The 20,000-nt window shown below is 39.0% G+C and overlaps 1 protein-coding gene across 1 annotated transcript in view; it reads right to left on the bottom strand.

Moving 5' to 3' along the window:
- LOC133663544 (cGMP-inhibited 3',5'-cyclic phosphodiesterase 3A-like) overlaps nucleotides 1-20,000 on the bottom strand; it is a 72,190-nt gene that overhangs the window by 28,094 nt on the left and 24,096 nt on the right. Inside the window, exons 7-12 of the mRNA XM_062068093.1 lie at nucleotides 18,718-18,914; nucleotides 13,889-14,017; nucleotides 13,623-13,734; nucleotides 9,414-9,521; nucleotides 9,138-9,337; nucleotides 85-288 (exon numbers count right to left, since the gene is read on the bottom strand). Of these exons, the coding sequence (XP_061924077.1) occupies nucleotides 85-288; nucleotides 9,138-9,337; nucleotides 9,414-9,521; nucleotides 13,623-13,734; nucleotides 13,889-14,017; nucleotides 18,718-18,914 (950 nt within the window). The remainder of the gene's footprint in view (nucleotides 1-84; nucleotides 289-9,137; nucleotides 9,338-9,413; nucleotides 9,522-13,622; nucleotides 13,735-13,888; nucleotides 14,018-18,717; nucleotides 18,915-20,000) is intronic.

The following is a 20,000-nucleotide window of genomic DNA, read 5'->3' on the forward strand; positions in this document are numbered from 1 at the left end:
AGGGGTGCGTCTCAATACACAAATGCTGTTCCATTGGCGTATTTATGAATGTTTGTCAACAAAAGATGGAGGATGTTTGTTTACCTTGGCGTTAAACTCAGCTAGGAAGTCAAAATGCTTTTTGAGGTCGGTGGCCAAGATGGCTTCGATGACGAGGAAGCGGAAGCGCTTGAACTCCACATGCTCCAGGTTGACCAGGAAGTTGTACTCCGGGCGAGACATGAAGAGGTTCCACGCCGAAGCGGCGTGGTGGTTTTCCAGGACCGAGCGGTCGTTGTACAGAAGAGCCTGCAGGGGACAGAAACTTAGCAGTTTGATTGGCGAGCTAGCTTCCGCAGCCAGTGGGTCCATGGCGATGACTTCTGTTTTGTCTGATATCCATTTTACTGCCTTGTTACAGGTATGTAAATAAACATTTACAGAATATTTCTGTGTAAACACAACAAATATATCTGCGGCTAATATATGGAAAATATATTTTTTCTTCCAAAATTGAGTGGGTGTGGTTTATATAACGGTGCGCTCTATAGTCCGTAAAACGCGGTAATTTTACTTGATCAAACCTTTTCTATTAATACATGATTTCTGCTGACATCGTATCGGATAATATCAAGGATCCATATCGTTATTGTATCGGAAGGGATTTGGATATTTATTTTTTGGTAAGAAAAACATGTTTGCAATATCTTGTTGCAAAATGAGATACCTATAACGTTTTGAATTGTACGATTTTTCCGTTTTCGTTCAGTCAAAATTGAAGGAATTGATCAATTTAGTGGGTGTGGTTTATATAACGGTGCGCTCTATATTCCGGAAAACGCGGTAATTTTACTTGATCGAACCTTTTCTAATAATACGTGTGTGGAGGGGGGGCGTGGTCGGCGCGCCTCCTGCGGGAATGGAGTGTGTATGGCCCGGCTTCGAAGCCCAGCTGACAGGTGAGTAGATTACCCAGCTGGGGCTGGGTAATCGAGGATCCATATCGTTATTGTATCAGAAGTGATTTGGATATTTATTTTTTGGTAAGAAAAACATGTTTGGAATATCTTGTTGCAAAATGAGATACCTATAACGTTTTGAATTGTACGATTTTTCCCTTTTTTGTTCAGTCAAAATTGAAGGAATTGACCAATTTAGTGGGTGTGGTTTATATAACGGTGCGCTCTATAGTCCGGAAAACGCGGTAATTTTACTTGATCGAACCTTTTCTAATAATACGTGTGTGGAGGGGGGGCGTGGTCGGCGCGCCTCCTGCGGGAATGGAGTGTGTATGGCCCGGCTTCGAAGCCCAGCTGACAGGTGAGTAGATTACCCAGCTGGGGCTGGGTAATCGAGGATCCATATCGTTATTGTACCGGAAGTGATTTGGATATTTATTTTTTGGTAAGAAAAACATGTTTGGAATATCTTGTTGCAAAATGAGATACCTATAAACTTTTGAATTGTACGATTTTCCCTTTTTTGTTCAGTCAAAATTGAAGGAATTGACCAATTTAGTGGGTGCGGTTTATATAACGGTGCGCTCTATAGTCCGGAAAACGCGGTAATTTTACTTGATCGAACCTTTTCTAATAATACGTGTGTGGAGGGGGGGCGTGGTCGGCGCGCCTCCTGCGGGAATGGAGTGTGTATGGCCCGGCTTCGAAGCCCAGCTGACAGGTGAGTAGATTACCCAGCTGGGGCTGGGTAATCGAGGATCCATATCGTTATTGTACCGGAAGTGATTTGGATATTTATTTTTTGGTAAGAAAAACATGTTTGCAATATCTTGTTGCAAAATGAGATACCTATAACGTTTTGAATTGTACGATTTTTCCCTTTTTTGTTCAGTCAAAATTGAAGGAATTGACCAATTTAGTGGGTGTGGTTTATATAACGGTGCGCTCTATAGTCCGGAAAACGCGGTAATTTTACTTGATCGAACCTTTTCTAATAATACGTGTGTGGAGGGGGGGCGTGGTCGGCGCGCCTCCTGCGGGAATGGAGTGTGTATGGCCCGGCTTCGAAGCCCAGCTGACAGGTGAGTAGATTACCCAGCTGGGGCTGGGTAATCGAGGATCCATATCGTTATTGTACCGGAAGTGATTTGGATATTTATTTTTTGGTAAGAAAAACATGTTTGCAATATCTTGTTGCAAAATGAGATACCTATAAAAATTGGAATTGTACGATTTTTCCGTTTTTGTTCCGTCAAAATTGAAGGAATTGACCAATTTAGTGGGTGTGGCTTACATAACGGTGCGCTCTATAGTCCGGAAAACGCGGTAATTTTACTTGATCGAACCTTTTCTAATAATACGTGTGTGGAGGGGGGGCGTGGTCGGCGCGCCTCCTGCGGGAATGGAGTGTGTATGGCCCGGCTTCGAAGCCCAACTGACAGGTGAGTAGATTACCCAGCTGGGGCTGGGTAATCGAGGATCCATATCGTTATTGTACCGGAAGTGATTTGGATATTTATTTTTTGGTAACAAAAACATGTTTGCAATATCTTGTTGCAAAATGAGATACCTATAAACTTTTGAATTGTACGATTTTTCCCTTTTTTGTTCAGTCAAAATTGAAGGAATTGACCAATTTAGTGGGTGTGGTTTATATAACGGTACGCTCTATAGTCCGGAAAACGCGGTAATTTTACTTGATCGAACCTTTTCTAATAATACGTGTGTGGAGGGGGGGCGTGGTCGGCGCGCCTCCTGCAGGAATGGAGTGTGTATGGCCCGGCTTCGAAGCCCAACTGACAGGTGAGTAGATTACCCAGCTGGGGCTGGGTAATCGAGGATCCATATCGTTATTGTACCGGAAGTGATTTGGATATTTATTTTTTGGTAAGAAAAACATGTTTGCAATATCTTGTTGCAAAATGAGATACCTATAAAGTTTTGAATTGTACGATTTTTCCCTTTTTTGTTCAGTCAAAATTGAAGGAATTGACTAATTTAGTGGGTGTGGTTTATATAACGGTGCGCTCTATAGTCCGGAAAACGCGGTAATTTTACTTGATCGAACCTTTTCTAATAATACGTGTGTGGAGGGGGGGCGTGGTCGGCGCGCCTCCTGCGGGAATGGAGTGTGTATGGCCCGGCTTCGAAGCCCAGCTGACAGGTGAGTAGATTACCCAGCTGGGGCTGGGTAATCGAGGATCCATATCGTTATTGTATCGGAAGTGATTTGGATATTTATTTTTTGGTAAGAAAAACATGTTTGCCATATCTTGTTGCAAAATGAGATACCTATAAAGTTTTGAGTTGTACGATTTTTCCGTTTTTGTTCAGTCAAAATTGAAGGAATTGACCAATTTAGTGGGTGTGGTTTATATAACGGTACGCTCTATAGTCCGGAAAGCGCGGTAATTTTACTTGATCGAACCTTTTCTAATAATACGTGTGTGGAGGGGGGGCGTGGTCGGCGCGCCTCCTGCGGGAATGGAGTGTGTATGGCCCGGCTTTGAAGCCCAGCTGACAGGTGAGTAGATTACCCAGCTGGGGCTGGGTAATCGAGGATCCATATCGTTATTGTACCGGAAGTGATTTGGATATTTATTTTTTGGTAAGAAAAACATGTTTGCAATATCTTGTTGCAAAATGAGATACCTATAAACTTTTGAATTGTACGATTTTTCCCTTTTTTGTTCAGTCAAAATTGAAGGAATTGATCAATTTAGTGGGTGTGGTTTATATAACGGTGCGCTCTATAGTCCGTAAAACGCGGTAATTTTACTTGATCGAACCTTTTCTAATAATACGTGTGTGGAGGGGGGGCGTGGTCGGCGCGCCTCCTGCGGGAATGGAGTGTGTATGGCCCGGCTTCGAAGCCCAGCTGACAGGTGAGTAGATTACCCAGCTGGGGCTGGGTAATCGAGGATCCATATCGTTATTGTATCGGAAGTGATTTGGATATTTCTCTTTTGGTAAGAAAAACATGTTTGCAATATCTTGTTGCAAAATGAGATACCTATAACGTTTTGAATTGTACGATTTTTCCGTTTTTGTTCAGTCAAAATTGAAGGAATTGACCAATTTAGTGGGTGTGGTTTATATAACGGTGCGCTCTATATTCCGGAAAACACGGTAATTTTACTTGATCGAACCTTTTCTAATAATACGTGTGTGGAGGGGGGGCGTGGTCGGCGCGCCTCCTGCGGGAATGGAGTGTGTATGGCCCGGCTTCGAAGCCCAGCTGACAGGTGAGTAGATTACCCAGCTGGGGCTGGGTAATCGAGGATCCATATCGTTATTGTACCGGAAGTGATTTGGATATTTATTTTTTGGTAAGAAAAACATGTTTGCAATATCTTGTTGCAAAATGAGATACCTATAAAGTTTTGAATTGTACGATTTTTCCGTTTTTGTTCCGTCAAAATTGAAGGAATTGACCAATTTAGTGGGTGTGGCTTACATAACGGTGCGCTCTATAGTCCGGAAAACGCGGTAATTTTACTTGATCGAACCTTTTCTAATAATACGTGTGTGGAGGGGGGGCGTGGTCGGCGCGCCTCCTGCGGGAATGGAGTGTGTATGGCCCGGCTTCGAAGCCCAACTGACAGGTGAGTAGATTACCCAGCTGGGGCTGGGTAATCGAGGATCCATATCGTTATTGTACCGGAAGTGATTTGGATATTTATTTTTTGGTAAGAAAAACATGTTTGCAATATCTTGTTGCAAAATGAGATACCTATAAAGTTTTGAATTGTACGATTTTTCCCTTTTTTGTTCAGTCAAAATTGAAGGAATTGACTAATTTAGTGGGTGTGGTTTATATAACGGTGCGCTCTATAGTCCGGAAAACGCGGTAATTTTACTTGATCGAACCTTTTCTAATAATACGTGTGTGGAGGGGGGGCGTGGTCGGCGCGCCTCCTGCGGGAATGGAGTGTGTATGGCCCGGCTTCGAAGCCCAGCTGACAGGTGAGTAGATTACCCAGCTGGGGCTGGGTAATCGAGGATCCATATCGTTATTGTATCGGAAGTGATTTGGATATTTCTCTTTTGGTAAGAAAAACATGTTTGCAATATCTTGTTGCAAAATGAGATACCTATAACGTTTTGAATTGTACGATTTTTCCGTTTTTGTTCAGTCAAAATTGAAGGAATTGACCAATTTAGTGGGTGTGGTTTATATAACGGTGCGCTCTATATTCCGGAAAACACGGTAATTTTACTTGATCGAACCTTTTCTAATAATACGTGTGTGGAGGGGGGGCGTGGTCGGCGCGCCTCCTGCGGGAATGGAGTGTGTATGGCCCGGCTTCGAAGCCCAGCTGACAGGTGAGTAGATTACCCAGCTGGGGCTGGCTAATCGAGGATCCATATCGTTATTGTACCGGAAGTGATTTGGATATTTATTTTTTGGTAAGAAAAACATTGTTTGCAATATCTTGTTGCAAAATGAGATACCTATAACGTTTTGAATTGTACGATTTTTCCCTTTTTTGTTCAGTCAAAATTGAAGGAATTGACCAATTTAGTGGGTGTGGCTTATATAACGGTGCGCTCTATAGTCCGGAAAACGCGGTAATTTTACTTGATCGAACCTTTTCTAATAATACGTGTGTGGAGGGGGGGCGTGGTCGGCGCGCCTCCTGCGGGAATGGAGTGTGTATGGCCCGGCTTCGAAGCCCAGCTGACAGGTGAGTAGATTACCCAGCTGGGGCTGGGTAATCGAGGATCCATATCGTTATTGTACCGGAAGTGATTTGGATATTTATTTTTTGGTAACAAAAACATGTTTGGAATATCTTGTTGCAAAATGAGATACCTATAACGTTTTGAGTTGTACGATTTTTCCCTTTTTTGTTCAGTCAAAATTGAAGGAATTGACCAATTTAGTGGGTGTGGCTTATATAACGGTGCGCTCTATAGTCCGGAAAACGCGGTAATTTTACTTGATCGAACCTTTTCTAATAATACGTGTGTGGAGGGGGGGCGTGGTCGGCGCGCCTCCTGCGGGAATGGAGTGTGTATGGCCCGGCTTCGAAGCCCAGCTGACAGGTGAGTAGATTACCCAGCTGGGGCTGGGTAATCGAGGATCCATATCGTTATTGTACCGGAAGTGATTTGGATATTTATTTTTTGGTAACAAAAACATGTTTGGAATATCTTGTTGCAAAATGAGATACCTATAACGTTTTGAGTTGTACGATTTTTCCCTTTTTTGTTCAGTCAAAATTGAAGGAATTGACCAATTTAGTGGGTGTGGTTTATATAACGGTACGCTCTATAGTCCGGAAAACGCGGTAATTTTACTTGATCGAACCTTTTCTAATAATACGTGTGTGGAGGGGGGGCGTGGTCGGCGCGCCTCCTGCGGGAATGGAGTGTGTATGGCCCGGCTTCGAAGCCCAGCTGACAGGTGAGTAGATTACCCAGCTGGGGCTGGGTAATCGAGGATCCATATCGTTATTGTACCGGAAGTGATTTGGATATTTATTTTTTGGTAAGAAAAACATGTTTGCAATATCTTGTTGCAAAATGAGATACCTATAAAGTTTTGAATTGTACGATTTTTCCCTTTTTTGTTCAGTCAAAATTGAAGGAATTGACCAATTTAGTGGGTGTGGTTTATATAACGGTGCGCTCTATAGTCCGGAAAACGCGGTAATTTTACTTGATCGAACCTTTTCTAATAATACGTGTGTGGAGGGGGGGCGTGGTCGGCGCGCCTCCTGCGGGAATGGAGTGTGTATGGCCCGGCTTTGAAGCCCAGCTGACAGGTGAGTAGATTACCCAGCTGGGGCTGGGTAATCGAGGATCCATATCGTTATTGTACCGGAAGTGATTTGGATATTTATTTTTTGGTAAGAAAAACATGTTTGCAATATCTTGTTGCAAAATGAGATACCTATAACGTTTTGAATTGTACGATTTTTCCCTTTTTTGTTCAGTCAAAATTGAAGGAATTGACCAATTTAGTGGGTGTGGCTTATATAACGGTGCGCTCTATAGTCCGGAAAACGCGGTAATTTTACTTGATCGAACCTTTTCTAATAATACGTGTGTGGAGGGGGGGCGTGGTCGGCGCGCCTCCTGCGGGAATGGAGTGTCTATGGCCCGGCTTCGAAGCCCAGCTGACAGGTGAGTAGATTACCCAGCTGGGGCTGGGTAATCGAGGATCCATATCGTTATTGTACCGGAAGTGATTTGGATATTTATTTTTTGGTAAGAAAAACATGTTTGCAATATCTTGTTGCAAAATGAGATACCTATAAAGTTTTGAATTGTACGATTTTTCCCTTTTTTGTTCCGTCAAAATTGAAGGAATTGACCAATTTAGTGGGTGTGGTTTATATAACGGTGCGCTCTATATTCCGGAAAACGCGGTAATTTTACTTGATCGAACCTTTTCTAATAATACGTGTGTGGAGGGGGGGCGTGGTCGGCGCGCCTCCTGCGGGAATGGAGTGTGTATGGCCCGGCTTCGAAGCCCAGCTGACAGGTGAGTAGATTACCCAGCTGGGGCTGGGTAATCGAGGATCCATATCGTTATTGTATCGGAAGTGATTTGGATATTTATTTTTTGGTAACAAAAACATGTTTGGAATATCTTGTTGCAAAATGAGATACCTATAAAGTTTTGAATTGTACGATTTTCCCTTTTTTGTTCAGTCAAAATTGAAGGAATTGATCAATTTAGTGGGTGTGGCTTATATAACGGTGCGCTCTATATTCCGTAAAACGCGGTAATTTTACTTGATCGAACCTTTTCTAATAATACGTGTGTGGAGGGGGGGCGTGGTCGGCGCGCCTCCTGCGGGAATGGAGTGTGTATGGCCCGGCTTTGAAGCCCAGCTGACAGGTGAGTAGATTACCCAGCTGGGGCTGGGCAATCGAGGATCCATATCGTTATTGTACCGGAAGTGATTTGGATATTTATTTTTTGGTAAGAAAAACATGTTTGGAATATCTTGTTGCAAAATGAGATACCTATAACGTTTTGAATTGTACGATTTTTCCCTTTTTTGTTCAGTCAAAATTGAAGGAATTGACCAATTTAGTGGGTGTGGTTTATATAACGGTGCGCTCTATAGTCCGGAAAACGCGGTAATTTTACTTGATCGAACCTTTTCTAATAATACGTGTGTGGAGGGGGGGCGTGGTCGGCGCGCCTCCTGCGGGAATGGAGTGTGTATGGCCCGGCTTCGAAGCCCAGCTGACAGGTGAGTAGATTACCCAGCTGGGGCTGGGTAATCGAGGATCCATATCGTTATTGTATCGGAAGTGATTTGGATATTTCTCTTTTGGTAACAAAAACATGTTTGGAATATCTTGTTGCAAAATGAGATACCTATAACGTTTTGAGTTGTACGATTTTTCCCTTTTTTGTTCAGTCAAAATTGAAGGAATTGACCAATTTAGTGGGTGTGGCTTATATAACGGTGCGCTCTATATTCCGGAAAACGCGGTAATTTTACTTGATCGAACCTTTTCTAATAATACGTGTGTGGAGGGGGGGCGTGGTCAGCGCCTCCTGCGGGAATGGAGTGTGTATGGCCCGGCTTCGAAGCTCAGCTGACAGGTGAGTAGATTACCCAGCTGGGGCTGGGTAATCGAGGATCCATATCGTTATTGTACCGGAAGTGATTTGGATATTTATTTTTTGGTAAGAAAAACATGTTTGGAATATCTTGTTGCAAAATGAGATACCTATAACGTTTTGAATTGTACGATTTTTCCCTTTTTTGTTCAGTCAAAAATGAAGGAATTGACCAATTTAGTGGGTGTGGTTTATATAACGGTGCGCTCTATAGTCCGGAAAACGCGGTAGTTTTACTTGATCGAACCTTTTCTAATAATACGTGTGTGGAGGGGGGGCGTGGTCGGCGCGCCTCCTGCGGGAATGGAGTGTGTATGGCCCGGCTTCGAAGCCCAGCTGACAGGTGAGTAGATTACCCAGCTGGGGCTGGGTAATCGAGGATCCATATCGTTATTGTACCGGAAGTGATTTGGATATTTATTTTTTGGTAAGAAAAACATGTTTAGAATATCTTGTTGCAAAATGAGATACCTATAAAGTTTTGAGTTGTACGATTTTTCCGTTTTTGTTCAGTCAAAATTGAAGGAATTGACCAATAACGATGTTGTTGACAGATTGAAAGATGCTTCCTGTGTGGATATGAATTCATACACATTTTTTTTGGTTACCTGCGGCGCACTGGTGGCTACTAGAAAGGCGTTGGTTCTTCCCGGGTGGTCGTAATCGTGCATGGCGGCGGCCACGTACAACGCCATCAGCTCCAGGCCCGGGATGAGGGCGGACAAGGAGCTGTAGCCATCCTCCGGCGCGGCGCTCATCTTAGATGACAGGAAGGCGGCGGCACCGAGGGTCATGCCGTTCGCAGAGTCTACAGTGAGGAAGACGGGAGTTTGAGGAAGAGTAACACAAGAAAGAGGTAAAAAAAAAAAAGAAGGTTTCCTCGCCGTTGTATTTGCCGTTTTCAGTCAGGGGCGGGGGCAGGCCGGGCACGGGCTGCGTGGTGAGGTACCAGACGGCGTGCAGCACATCAGTGGCGTGGATCCTGTTGTGATCTGACAAGACCAGCAGAGGGCAGTAGAAGCATGATGATGTGTACTATCACAGTCACTGCTAATTGTATTACAGAGCTGCCTGTACAGCAAATATATGTTAATATTATGGGATGCAGTTTCGTTGATATCAAAACATTGTGAAGTGATACCAAAAATCATCAGTCAGGTGTTCACTCAAATGGTTTGACACAAAATTGAGTGCCATTTTAAGATAAAAAAAATGTATGACTATCTGCTAAATTTGACAAAAAAGCTAGCATGCTAACAGTACTGTGTTAACATGCTAGTTAGCATTAGTAAAATACCAAAATATATGACTCTACCTGTTAAATTAGACCAAAAAAAAGAAGCTAGCATGCTAACAGTATTGCGTTAACATGCTAGTTAGCATTAGTAAAATACCAAAATATATGACTCAACCTGCTAAATAAGACAAAAAAGCTTGCATGCTAACATATGTGTCGAGTGCCAAAATATATTACTCTGAAGTGTGTACCTGAAAAAAGTGATTAAAATGCTAACCTGCTAAGGTGAGCATGCATCACGCACCAAAATATGACTGAGGTGTATACCTACAAAATTGGCCGAAAAAAAAGCTAGCATATTAGACAAAAAAAGCTAGCATGCTAACAGTACTGTGTAAACATGCTAGTTAGCATTAGTAAATTACCAAAATACATGACTAACTGCTAAATTAGACAAGAAAAAAAAGAAGCTAGCATGCTAACAGTATTGCGTTAACATGCTAGTTAGCATTAGTAAAATACATGACTGTACCTGCTAAATTAGACAAAAAAGCTAGCATGCTAACAGTATTGTGTTAACATGCTAGTTAGCATTAGTAAAATACCAAAATATATGACTCTACCTGTTAAATTAGACCAAAAAAAAGAAGCTAGCATGCTAACAGTATTGTGTTAACATGCTAGTTAGCATTAGTAAAATACCAAAATATATGACTCAACCTGCTAAATTAGACAAAAAAGCTTGCATGCTAACAGTATTAATAATAATAATAATAATAATACCTGGGATTTATATACCGCTTTTCTAAGTACCCAAAGTCGCTTTACATGTTAAAAACCCATCATTCATTCACACCTGGTGGTGGTAAGCTACTTTCGTAGCCACAGCTGCCCTGGGGTAGACTGACGGAAGCGTGGCTGCCAATTTGCGCCTACGGCCCCTCCGACCACCACCTATCATTCATTCATCATTCTTTCACCGGTGTGAGCGGCACCGGGGGCAAGGGTGAAGTGTCCTGCCCAAGGACACAACGGCATGGTAAGAGGCGGGGAGCGAACCTGCAACCCTCAGGTTTCTGACACGGGCGCTCTACCCACTACGCCATGCCGCCCCTAGTATTGTGTTAACATGCTAGTTAGCATTAGTAAAATACCAAAATACATGACTCTACCTGCTAAATTAGACAAAAAAGCTTGCATGCTAACATATGTGTCGAGTGCCAAAATATATTACTCTGAAGTGTGTACTTGAAAAAAGTGATTAAAATGCTAACCTGCTAAGGTGAGCATGCATCACGCACCAAAATATGACTGAGGTGTATACCTACAAAATTGGCCTAAAAAAACCTAGCATATAAGACAAAAAAAGCTAGCATGCTAACAGCACTGTGTAAACATGCTAGTTGGCATTAGTAAATTACCAAAATACATGACTAACTGCTAAATTAGACAAGAAAAAAAAGAAACTAGCATGCTAACAGTATTGTGTTAACATGCTAGTTAGCATTAGTAAAATACCAAAATATATGACTCAACCTGCTAAATTAGACAAAAAAGCTAACATGCTAACAGTATTGTGTTAACATGCTAGTTAGCTTTAGTAAAATACCAAAATATATGACTCTACCTGCTAAATTAGACAAAAAAGCTTGCATGCTAACATATGTGTCGAGTGCCAAAATATATTACTCTGAAGTGTGTACTTGAAAAAAGTGATTAAAATGCTAACCTGCTAAGGTGAGCATGCATCACGCACCAAAATATGACTGAGGTGTATACCTACAAAATTGGCCTAAAAAAAGCTAGCATATTAGACAAAAAAGGCTAGCATGCTAACAGCACTGTGTAAACATGCTAGTTAGCATTAGTAAATTACCAAAATACAGGACTAACTGCTAAATTAGACAAGAAAAAAAAGAAGCTAGCATGCTAACAGTATTGTGTTAACATGCTAGTTAGCATTAGTAAAATACCAAAATATATGACTCAACCTGCTAAATTAGACAAAAAAGCATGCATGCTAACATATGTGTCGAGTGCCAAAATATATTACTCTGAAGTGTGTACCTGAAAAAAGTGATTAAAATGCTAACCTGCTAAGGTGAGCATGAATCACGCACCAAAATATGACTGAGGTGTATACCTACAAAATTGGCCTAAAAAAAGCTACCATATTAGACAAAAAAAGCTAGCATGCTAACAGTACTGTGTAAACATGCTAGTTAGCATTAGTAAATTACCAAAATACATGACTAACTGCTAAATTAGACAAGAAAAAAAAGAAGCTAGCATGCTAACAGCATTGTGTTAACATGCTAGTTAGCATTAGTAAAATATCAAAATATATGACTCAACCTGCTAAATTAGACAAAAAAGCTAGCATGCTAACAGTATTGCGTTAACATGCTAGTTAGCATTAGTAAAATACCAAAATATATGACTCTACCTGCTAAATTAGACAAAAAAGCTTGCATGCTAACATATGTGTCGAGTGCCAAAATATATTACTCTGAAGTGTGTAGCTGAAAAAAGTGATTAAAATGCTAACCTGCTAAGGTGAGCATGCATCACGCACCAAAATATGACTGAGGTGTATACCTACAAAATTGGCCTAAAAAAAGCTAGCATATTAGACAAAAAAGGCTAGCATGCTAACAGCACTGTGTAAACATGCTAGTTAGCATTAGTAAATTACCAAAATACAGGACTAACTGCTAAATTAGACAAGAAAAAAAGAAGCTAGCATGCTAACAGTATTGTGTTAACATGCTAGTTAGCATTAGTAAAATACCAAGATACATGACTCTACCTGCTAAATTAGACAAAAAAGCTACCATGCTAACAGTATTGTGTTAACATGCTAGTTAGCATTAGTAAAATACCAAGATACATGACTCTACCTGCTAAATTAGACAAAAAAGCTAGCATGCTAACAGTATTGTGTTAACATGCTAGTTAGCATTAGTAAAATACCAAAATACATGACTCTACCTGCTAAATTAGACAAAAAAGCTTGCATGCTAACATATGTGTCGAGTGCCAAAATATATTACTCTGAAGTGTGTACCTGAAAAAAGTGATTAAAATGCTAACCTGCTAAGGTGAGCATGAATCACGCACCAAAATATGACTGAGGTGTATACCTACAAAATTGGCCTAAAAAAAGCTAGCATATTAGACAAAAAAAAGCTAGCATGCTAACAGTACTGTGTAAACATGCTAGTTAGCATTAGTAAATTACCAAAATACATGACTAACTGCTAAATTAGACAAGAAAAAAAGAAGCTAGCATGCTAACAGTATTGTGTTAACATGCTAGTTAGCATTAGTAAAATACCAAGATACATGACTCTACCTGCTAAATTAGACAAAAAAAGCTAGCATGCTAACAGTATTGTGTTAACATGCTAGTTAGCATTAGTAAAATACCAAAATACATGACTATCTGGGAAAATGCATTGATGGACGGGCTAGAAAGGACAGATTAAAACTACTCCGAACAATGGGAGACCGGGCTTTCTGCTCCGCCGCTCCCAGTCTGTGGAACGCTCTCCCTGACCACCTGAGGTCACCACAGACTGTAAAAAAGGTTTAAAAACCCTTCTTTTTAAAAAAGCTTTTTTTTAGATATATGTGTGCTAGTTCTAGCTATTATGCTGTTCTAGTTTTTATTTTTTTTAATGCACAGTAGCACTTTGAGGTTGTTTGCTCAATGTAAAGTGCTTTTACAAATAAAATCTATTATTATTATTATTATTATTATTACCCGTGGGCTGGATTTTGGACGCTGGCGGGCCGTAGTTTGGGGACCCCCCGCTTTAATGCAAAAGGAATGAAAACAATGGTATCCACTCACAGGGGATGTCTCTGTATCCATTCTCCAAAGCGTGAAAGTAGTTCATGAACTCCGCCAGAGGAATCTTGAAGGTCTCAAACAGGCCCGAATCTTCGAAGAGCTTGTAGGACACCTGGGAGGTCATCACACACGCAGAGACCTCAGCTTTGAGCCAACAACTTCTCACTTATGACGATCGCTTTTGCCGCTAATGACTCGGACGTGACACTTCCTGTCCGTGGGCGTTGATGATCGTGGGTAAAATAAAATGAAGGTTCAGTGCTCACCTGGCTGAGGATGCAGCCTGCCTTGCCGTGAGTCTTCTCCACTAAACTGAAAATGGGAAAATTCCAAATGTCGAGTTGACTCATGAGAGGATCCATCAGCAGGGGCTCCGGGGCCAACATGAGCTTGTCCTGTGGGTGGGGGGACCACATGACACCAGCGATACACTTCATATTACAAAATATTATATATGTATATTTTTAACATGTTCACGTTTTCTCAACTTGGGCCAAAAAAATAATATTTTTTTTTTTTTGTTGACATTTTTATTTATTTTGATAATTTAATGTTGAATGATTTGGCCTAAAATCTATATCGCAACATGAATGAATGATCTATGGCCCCGAAAATAACAAAAAACAAGCAAACTGGGTGGTAAAAAATACATTTAAAAAACAAAAAATGGGCGGTAAAAAATAAACAAAAAAACAAAAAAATCTAAATTTACGACCAATAAAAACGCAATAAACGGGGACGGAAATTTGACCCGGCAAATACAAACAAAACAAAACACAGCCGGAAAACGATAATCGATAAAATAACAAAAAACAAGCAAACTGGCCGGTAAAAAGTAAAGAAAAAAACAAAAAATGGGCGGTAAAAAATAAACAAAAAAACAAACAAACATTTTTTTTACGACCAATAAAAACGCAAGAAACGGGGACGGAAATTTGACCCGGCAAATACAAACAAAACAAAACACAGCCGGAAAACGATAATCGATAAAATAACAAAAAACAAGCAAACTGGCCGGTAAAAAGTAAAGAAAAAAACAAAAAATGGGCGGTAAAAAATAAACAAACATTTTTTTTACGACCAATAAAAACGCAAGAAACAGGAACAGAAATTTGACCCGGCAAATATAAACTAAACAAAACACAGGCGGAAAGCGAAAATCGATAAAATAACAAAAAAAAAAGCAAACTGGACGGTAAAAAATAAAAAAAAAATAAAAAAAATGGGCGGTAAAAAATAAACAAAAAAACAAACAAACATTTTTTTTACGACCAATAAAAACGCAAGAAACGGAGACAGAAATTTGACCCGGCAAATATAAACTAAACAAAACACAGGCGGAAAGCGATAATCGATAAAATAACAAAAAACAAGTAAACTGGGCGGTAAAAAAATAAATAAAAAAACAAAAAATGGGCGGTAAAAAAATAAACAGAAATATAAAAAAATCTAAATTTACGACCAATAAAAACGCAATAAACGGGGACGGAAATTTGACCCGGCAAATATAAACTAAATAAAACACAGGCGGAAAGCGATAATCGATAAAATAACAAAAAACAAGCAAACTGGGCGGTAAAAAATAAATAAAAAACCAAAAAAATCAAAATTTACGACCAATAAAAACGCAATAAACAGGGACGGACATTTGACACGGCAAATATAAACTAAACAAAACACAGGCGGAAAGCGATAATCGATAAAATAACAAAAAACAAGCAAACTGGCCAGTAAAAAGTAAAGAAAAAAACAAAAAATGGGCGGTAAAAAATAAACAAAAAAACAAAAAACAACAAAATTTACAACCAATAAAAACGCAATAAACGGGGATGTAAATTTGACCCGGCAAATATAAACTAAACAAAACACAGGCGGAAAGCGATAATCGATAAAATAACAAAAAAAAAGCAAACTGGACGGTAAAAAATAAATAAAAAAACAAAAAATGGGCGGTAAAAAATAAACAAAAAAAATAATAATTTACGACCAATAAAAACGCAAGAAAGGGGAACAGAAATTTGACCCGGCAAATATAAACTAAACAAAACACAGGCGGAAAGCGAAAATCGACAAAATAACAAAAAACAAGTAAACTGGGCGGTAAAAACATAAATAAAAAACCAAAAAATGGGCGGTAAAAAAATAAACAAAAAACTAAAAAAATCTAAATTTACGACCAATAAAAACGCAATAAACGGGGACGGAAATTTGACCCGGCAAATATAAACTAAACAAAACACAGGCGGAAAGCGATAATCGATAAAATAACAAAAAACAAAAAATGGGCGGTAAAAAAATAAACAAAAAACTAAAAAAATCTAAATTTACGACCAATAAAAACGCAATAAACGGGGACGGAAATTTGATCCGGCAAATACAAACAAAACAAAACACAGGCGGAAAACGATAATCGATAAAATAACAAAAAAAAAGCAAACTGGACGGTAAAAAATAAATAAAAAAACAAAAAATGGGCGGTAAAAAATAAACAAAAATAATAATAATTTACGACCAATAAAAACGCAAGAAACGGGAACAGAAATTTGACCCGGCAAATATAAACTAAACAAAACACAGGCGGAAAGCGAAAATCGATAAAATAACAAAAAACAAGTAAACTGGGCGGTAAGAAAATAAATAAAAAACCAAAAAATGGGCGGTAAAAAAATAAACAAAAATCTAAATTTACGACCAATAAAAACGCAATAAACGGGGACGGAAATTTGACCCGGCAAATATAAACTAAATAAAACACAGGCGGAAAGCGATAATCGATAAAATAACAAAAAACAAGCAAACTGGGCGGTAAAAAATAAATAAAAAACCAAAAAAATCAAAATTTACGACCAATAAAAACGCAATAAACAGGGACGGACATTTGACACGGCAAATATAAACTAAACAAAACACAGGCGGAAAGCGATAATCGATAAAATAACAAAAAACAAGCAAACTGGCCAGTAAAAAGTAAAGAAAAAAACAAAAAATGGGCGGTAAAAAATAAACAAAAAAACAAAAAACAACAAAATTTACAACCAATAAAAACGCAATAAACGGGGATGTAAATTTGACCCGGCAAATATAAACTAAACAAAACACAGGCGGAAAGCGATAATCGATAAAATAACAAAAAAAAAGCAAACTGGACGGTAAAAAATAAATAAAAAAACAAAAAATGGGCGGTAAAAAATAAACAAAAAAAATAATAATTTACGACCAATAAAAACGCAAGAAAGGGGAACAGAAATTTGACCCGGCAAATATAAACTAAACAAAACACAGGCGGAAAGCGAAAATCGACAAAATAACAAAAAACAAGTAAACTGGGCGGTAAAAACATAAATAAAAAACCAAAAAATGGGCGGTAAAAAAATAAACAAAAAACTAAAAAAATCTAAATTTACGACCAATAAAAACGCAATAAACGGGGACGGAAATTTGACCCGGCAAATATAAACTAAACAAAACACAGGCGGAAAGCGATAATCGATAAAATAACAAAAAACAAAAAATGGGCGGTAAAAAAATAAACAAAAAACTAAAAAAATCTAAATTTACGACCAATAAAAACGCAATAAACGGGGACGGAAATTTGATCCGGCAAATACAAACAAAACAAAACACAGGCGGAAAACGATAATCGATAAAATAACAAAAAAAAAGCAAACTGGACGGTAAAAAATAAATAAAAAAACAAAAAATGGGCGGTAAAAAATAAACAAAAATAATAATAATTTACGACCAATAAAAACGCAAGAAACGGGAACAGAAATTTGACCCGGCAAATATAAACTAAACAAAACACAGGCGGAAAGCGAAAATCGATAAAATAACAAAAAACAAGTAAACTGGGCGGTAAGAAAATAAATAAAAAACCAAAAAATGGGCGGTAAAAAAATAAACAAAAATCTAAATTTACGACCAATAAAAACGCAATAAACGGGGACGGAAATTTGACCCGGCAAATATAAACTAAACAAAACACAGGCGGAAAGCGATAATCGATAAAATAACAAAAAACAAGTAAACTGGGCGGTAAAAAAATAAATAAAAAAACAAAAAATGGGCGGTAAAAAAATAAACAAAAAACTAAAAAAATCTAAATTTACGACCAATAAAAACGCAATAAACGGGGATGGAAATTTGACCCGGCAAAAACAAACAAAACAAAACACAGGCGGAAAACGATAATCGATAAAATAACAAAAAACAAGCAAACTGGCCGGTAAAAAGTAAAGAAAAAAACAAAAAATGGGCGGTAAAAAATAAACAAAAAAACAACAAAATTTACAACCAATAAAAACGCAATAAACGGGGATGGAAATTTGACCCGGCAAATATAAATTAAACAAAACACAGGCGGAAAGCGATAATCGATAAAATAACAAAAAAAAAAGCAAACTGGACGGTAAAAAATACATAAAAAAACAAAAAATGGGCGGTAAAAAATAAACAAAAAAACAAACAAAATTTTTTTTTACGACCAATAAAAACGCAAGAAACGGGAACAGAAATTTGACCCGGCAAATATAAACTAAACAAAACACAGGCGGAAAGCGAAAATCGATAAAATAACAAAAAACAAGAAAACTGGGCGGTGAAAAAATAAATAAAAAAACAAAAAATGGGCGGTAAAAAAATAAACAAAAAAATAAAAAAAATCTAAATTTACGACCAATAAAAACGCAATAAACGGGGACGGAAATTTGACCCGGCAAATATAAACTAAACAAAACACAGGCGGAAAGCGATAATCGATAAAATAACAAAAAACAAGGAAACTGGGCAGTAAAAAATTTATAAAAAACCCGCGTCCAAGGGTCCTTTCTGATTTCAATGCATAAAAAGACACAAAAAGTGCATTAACGCCAACACTGTATATATATATATATATATATATATATATATATATATATATATATAGTTAATTTATATGCAGTCGGCTTTCGGCCCCCGGCCAAATTTTTGAAGCCCAATGCGGCCCCCAGTCAAAAAGTTTGGACACCCCTGAAGCCACAGCCGCCTGCTGGATGCGCCCGCATGCATTATGACCATATAGTTTGAACTGAATTGAAAAGAAAAGCAGTCTGCTGACCTCGGGTGATGGCAGGAGGGGGTGCAGGACGATGCCCTCGGCCGCATACTCCCTGCAACCTTCCCTCGCCTCGGACGGCTTCTTGCCGCCGTCCGCCTCTTCCTCGTTCTGTGCAAAGTCGCTGCTGTCACTGTGGTTGGTCTCGTAGGTGCTGTCGTACGTGCTGTCGTAGTCCGATGAGATGACCGCACGCTCATCTGCGGTGGACGTATAATGTTAGCACGTAACATTAGCATGCTAACTTTATTTTTTTAGCCAGTTTTACAGTCGTACACTTCAGAGTCATATAACTTGGTACTTAAAGAATACGTTAATGTTACTTTTTACAAAACCCAAAACCAGTGAAGTTGGCACATTGTGTAATTTGTAAATAAAAACAGAATACAATGATTTGCAAATCCTTTTCAACTTATATTCAATTGAATAGACTGCAAAGACAAGATATTTAATGTTTCAACTGGTAAACGTAATTTTTTTGTTGTTGCAAATAATCATTAACTTAGAATTTAATGGCAGCAACACATTGCAAAAAAGTTGTCACAGGGGCATTTTTACCACTGTGTTACATGGCCTTTCCTTTTAACAACACTCAGTAAACGTTTGGGAACTGAGGAGACACATTTTTGAAGCTTTTCAGGTGGAATTATTTCCCATTCTTGCTTGATGTACAGCTTAAGTTGTTCCGTTGTGGTATTTTAGGCTTCATAATGCACTACACATTTTCAATGGGAGACAGGTCTGGACTACAGGCAGGCCAGTCTAGTACCCGCACTCTTTTACTGTTTTTTGATTGATTGATTGATTGAGACTTTTATTAGTAGATTGCACAGTACAGTACATATTCCGTACAATTGACCACTAAATGGTAACACCCGAATAAGTTTTTCAACTTGTTTAAGTCAGGGTCCACGTTTATCAATTCATGGTAAAGCCACTCTGTTGTAACATGTGGCTTGGCATTGTCTTGCTGAAATAAGCAGGGGCGTCCATGATAACGTTGCTTGGATGGCAACATATGTTGCTCCAAAACCTGTATGTACCTTCCAGCATTAATGGTGCCTTCACAGATGTGTAAGTTACCCATGTCTTGGGCACTAATACACCCCCATACCATCACAGATGCTGGCTTTTACACTTTGCGCCTATAACAATCCGGATGGTTCTTTCTTTGTTCCGGAGGACCCAACGTCCACAGTTTCCAAAAACCATTTGAAATGTGGACTCGTCAGACCACAGAACACTTTTCCACTTTACATCAGTCCATCTTAGATGAGCTCGGGCCC

Source organism: Entelurus aequoreus, linkage group LG13, assembly GCF_033978785.1.
Source record: "Entelurus aequoreus isolate RoL-2023_Sb linkage group LG13, RoL_Eaeq_v1.1, whole genome shotgun sequence".
Classification (NCBI taxonomy): Eukaryota; Metazoa; Chordata; class Actinopteri; order Syngnathiformes; family Syngnathidae; genus Entelurus; species Entelurus aequoreus.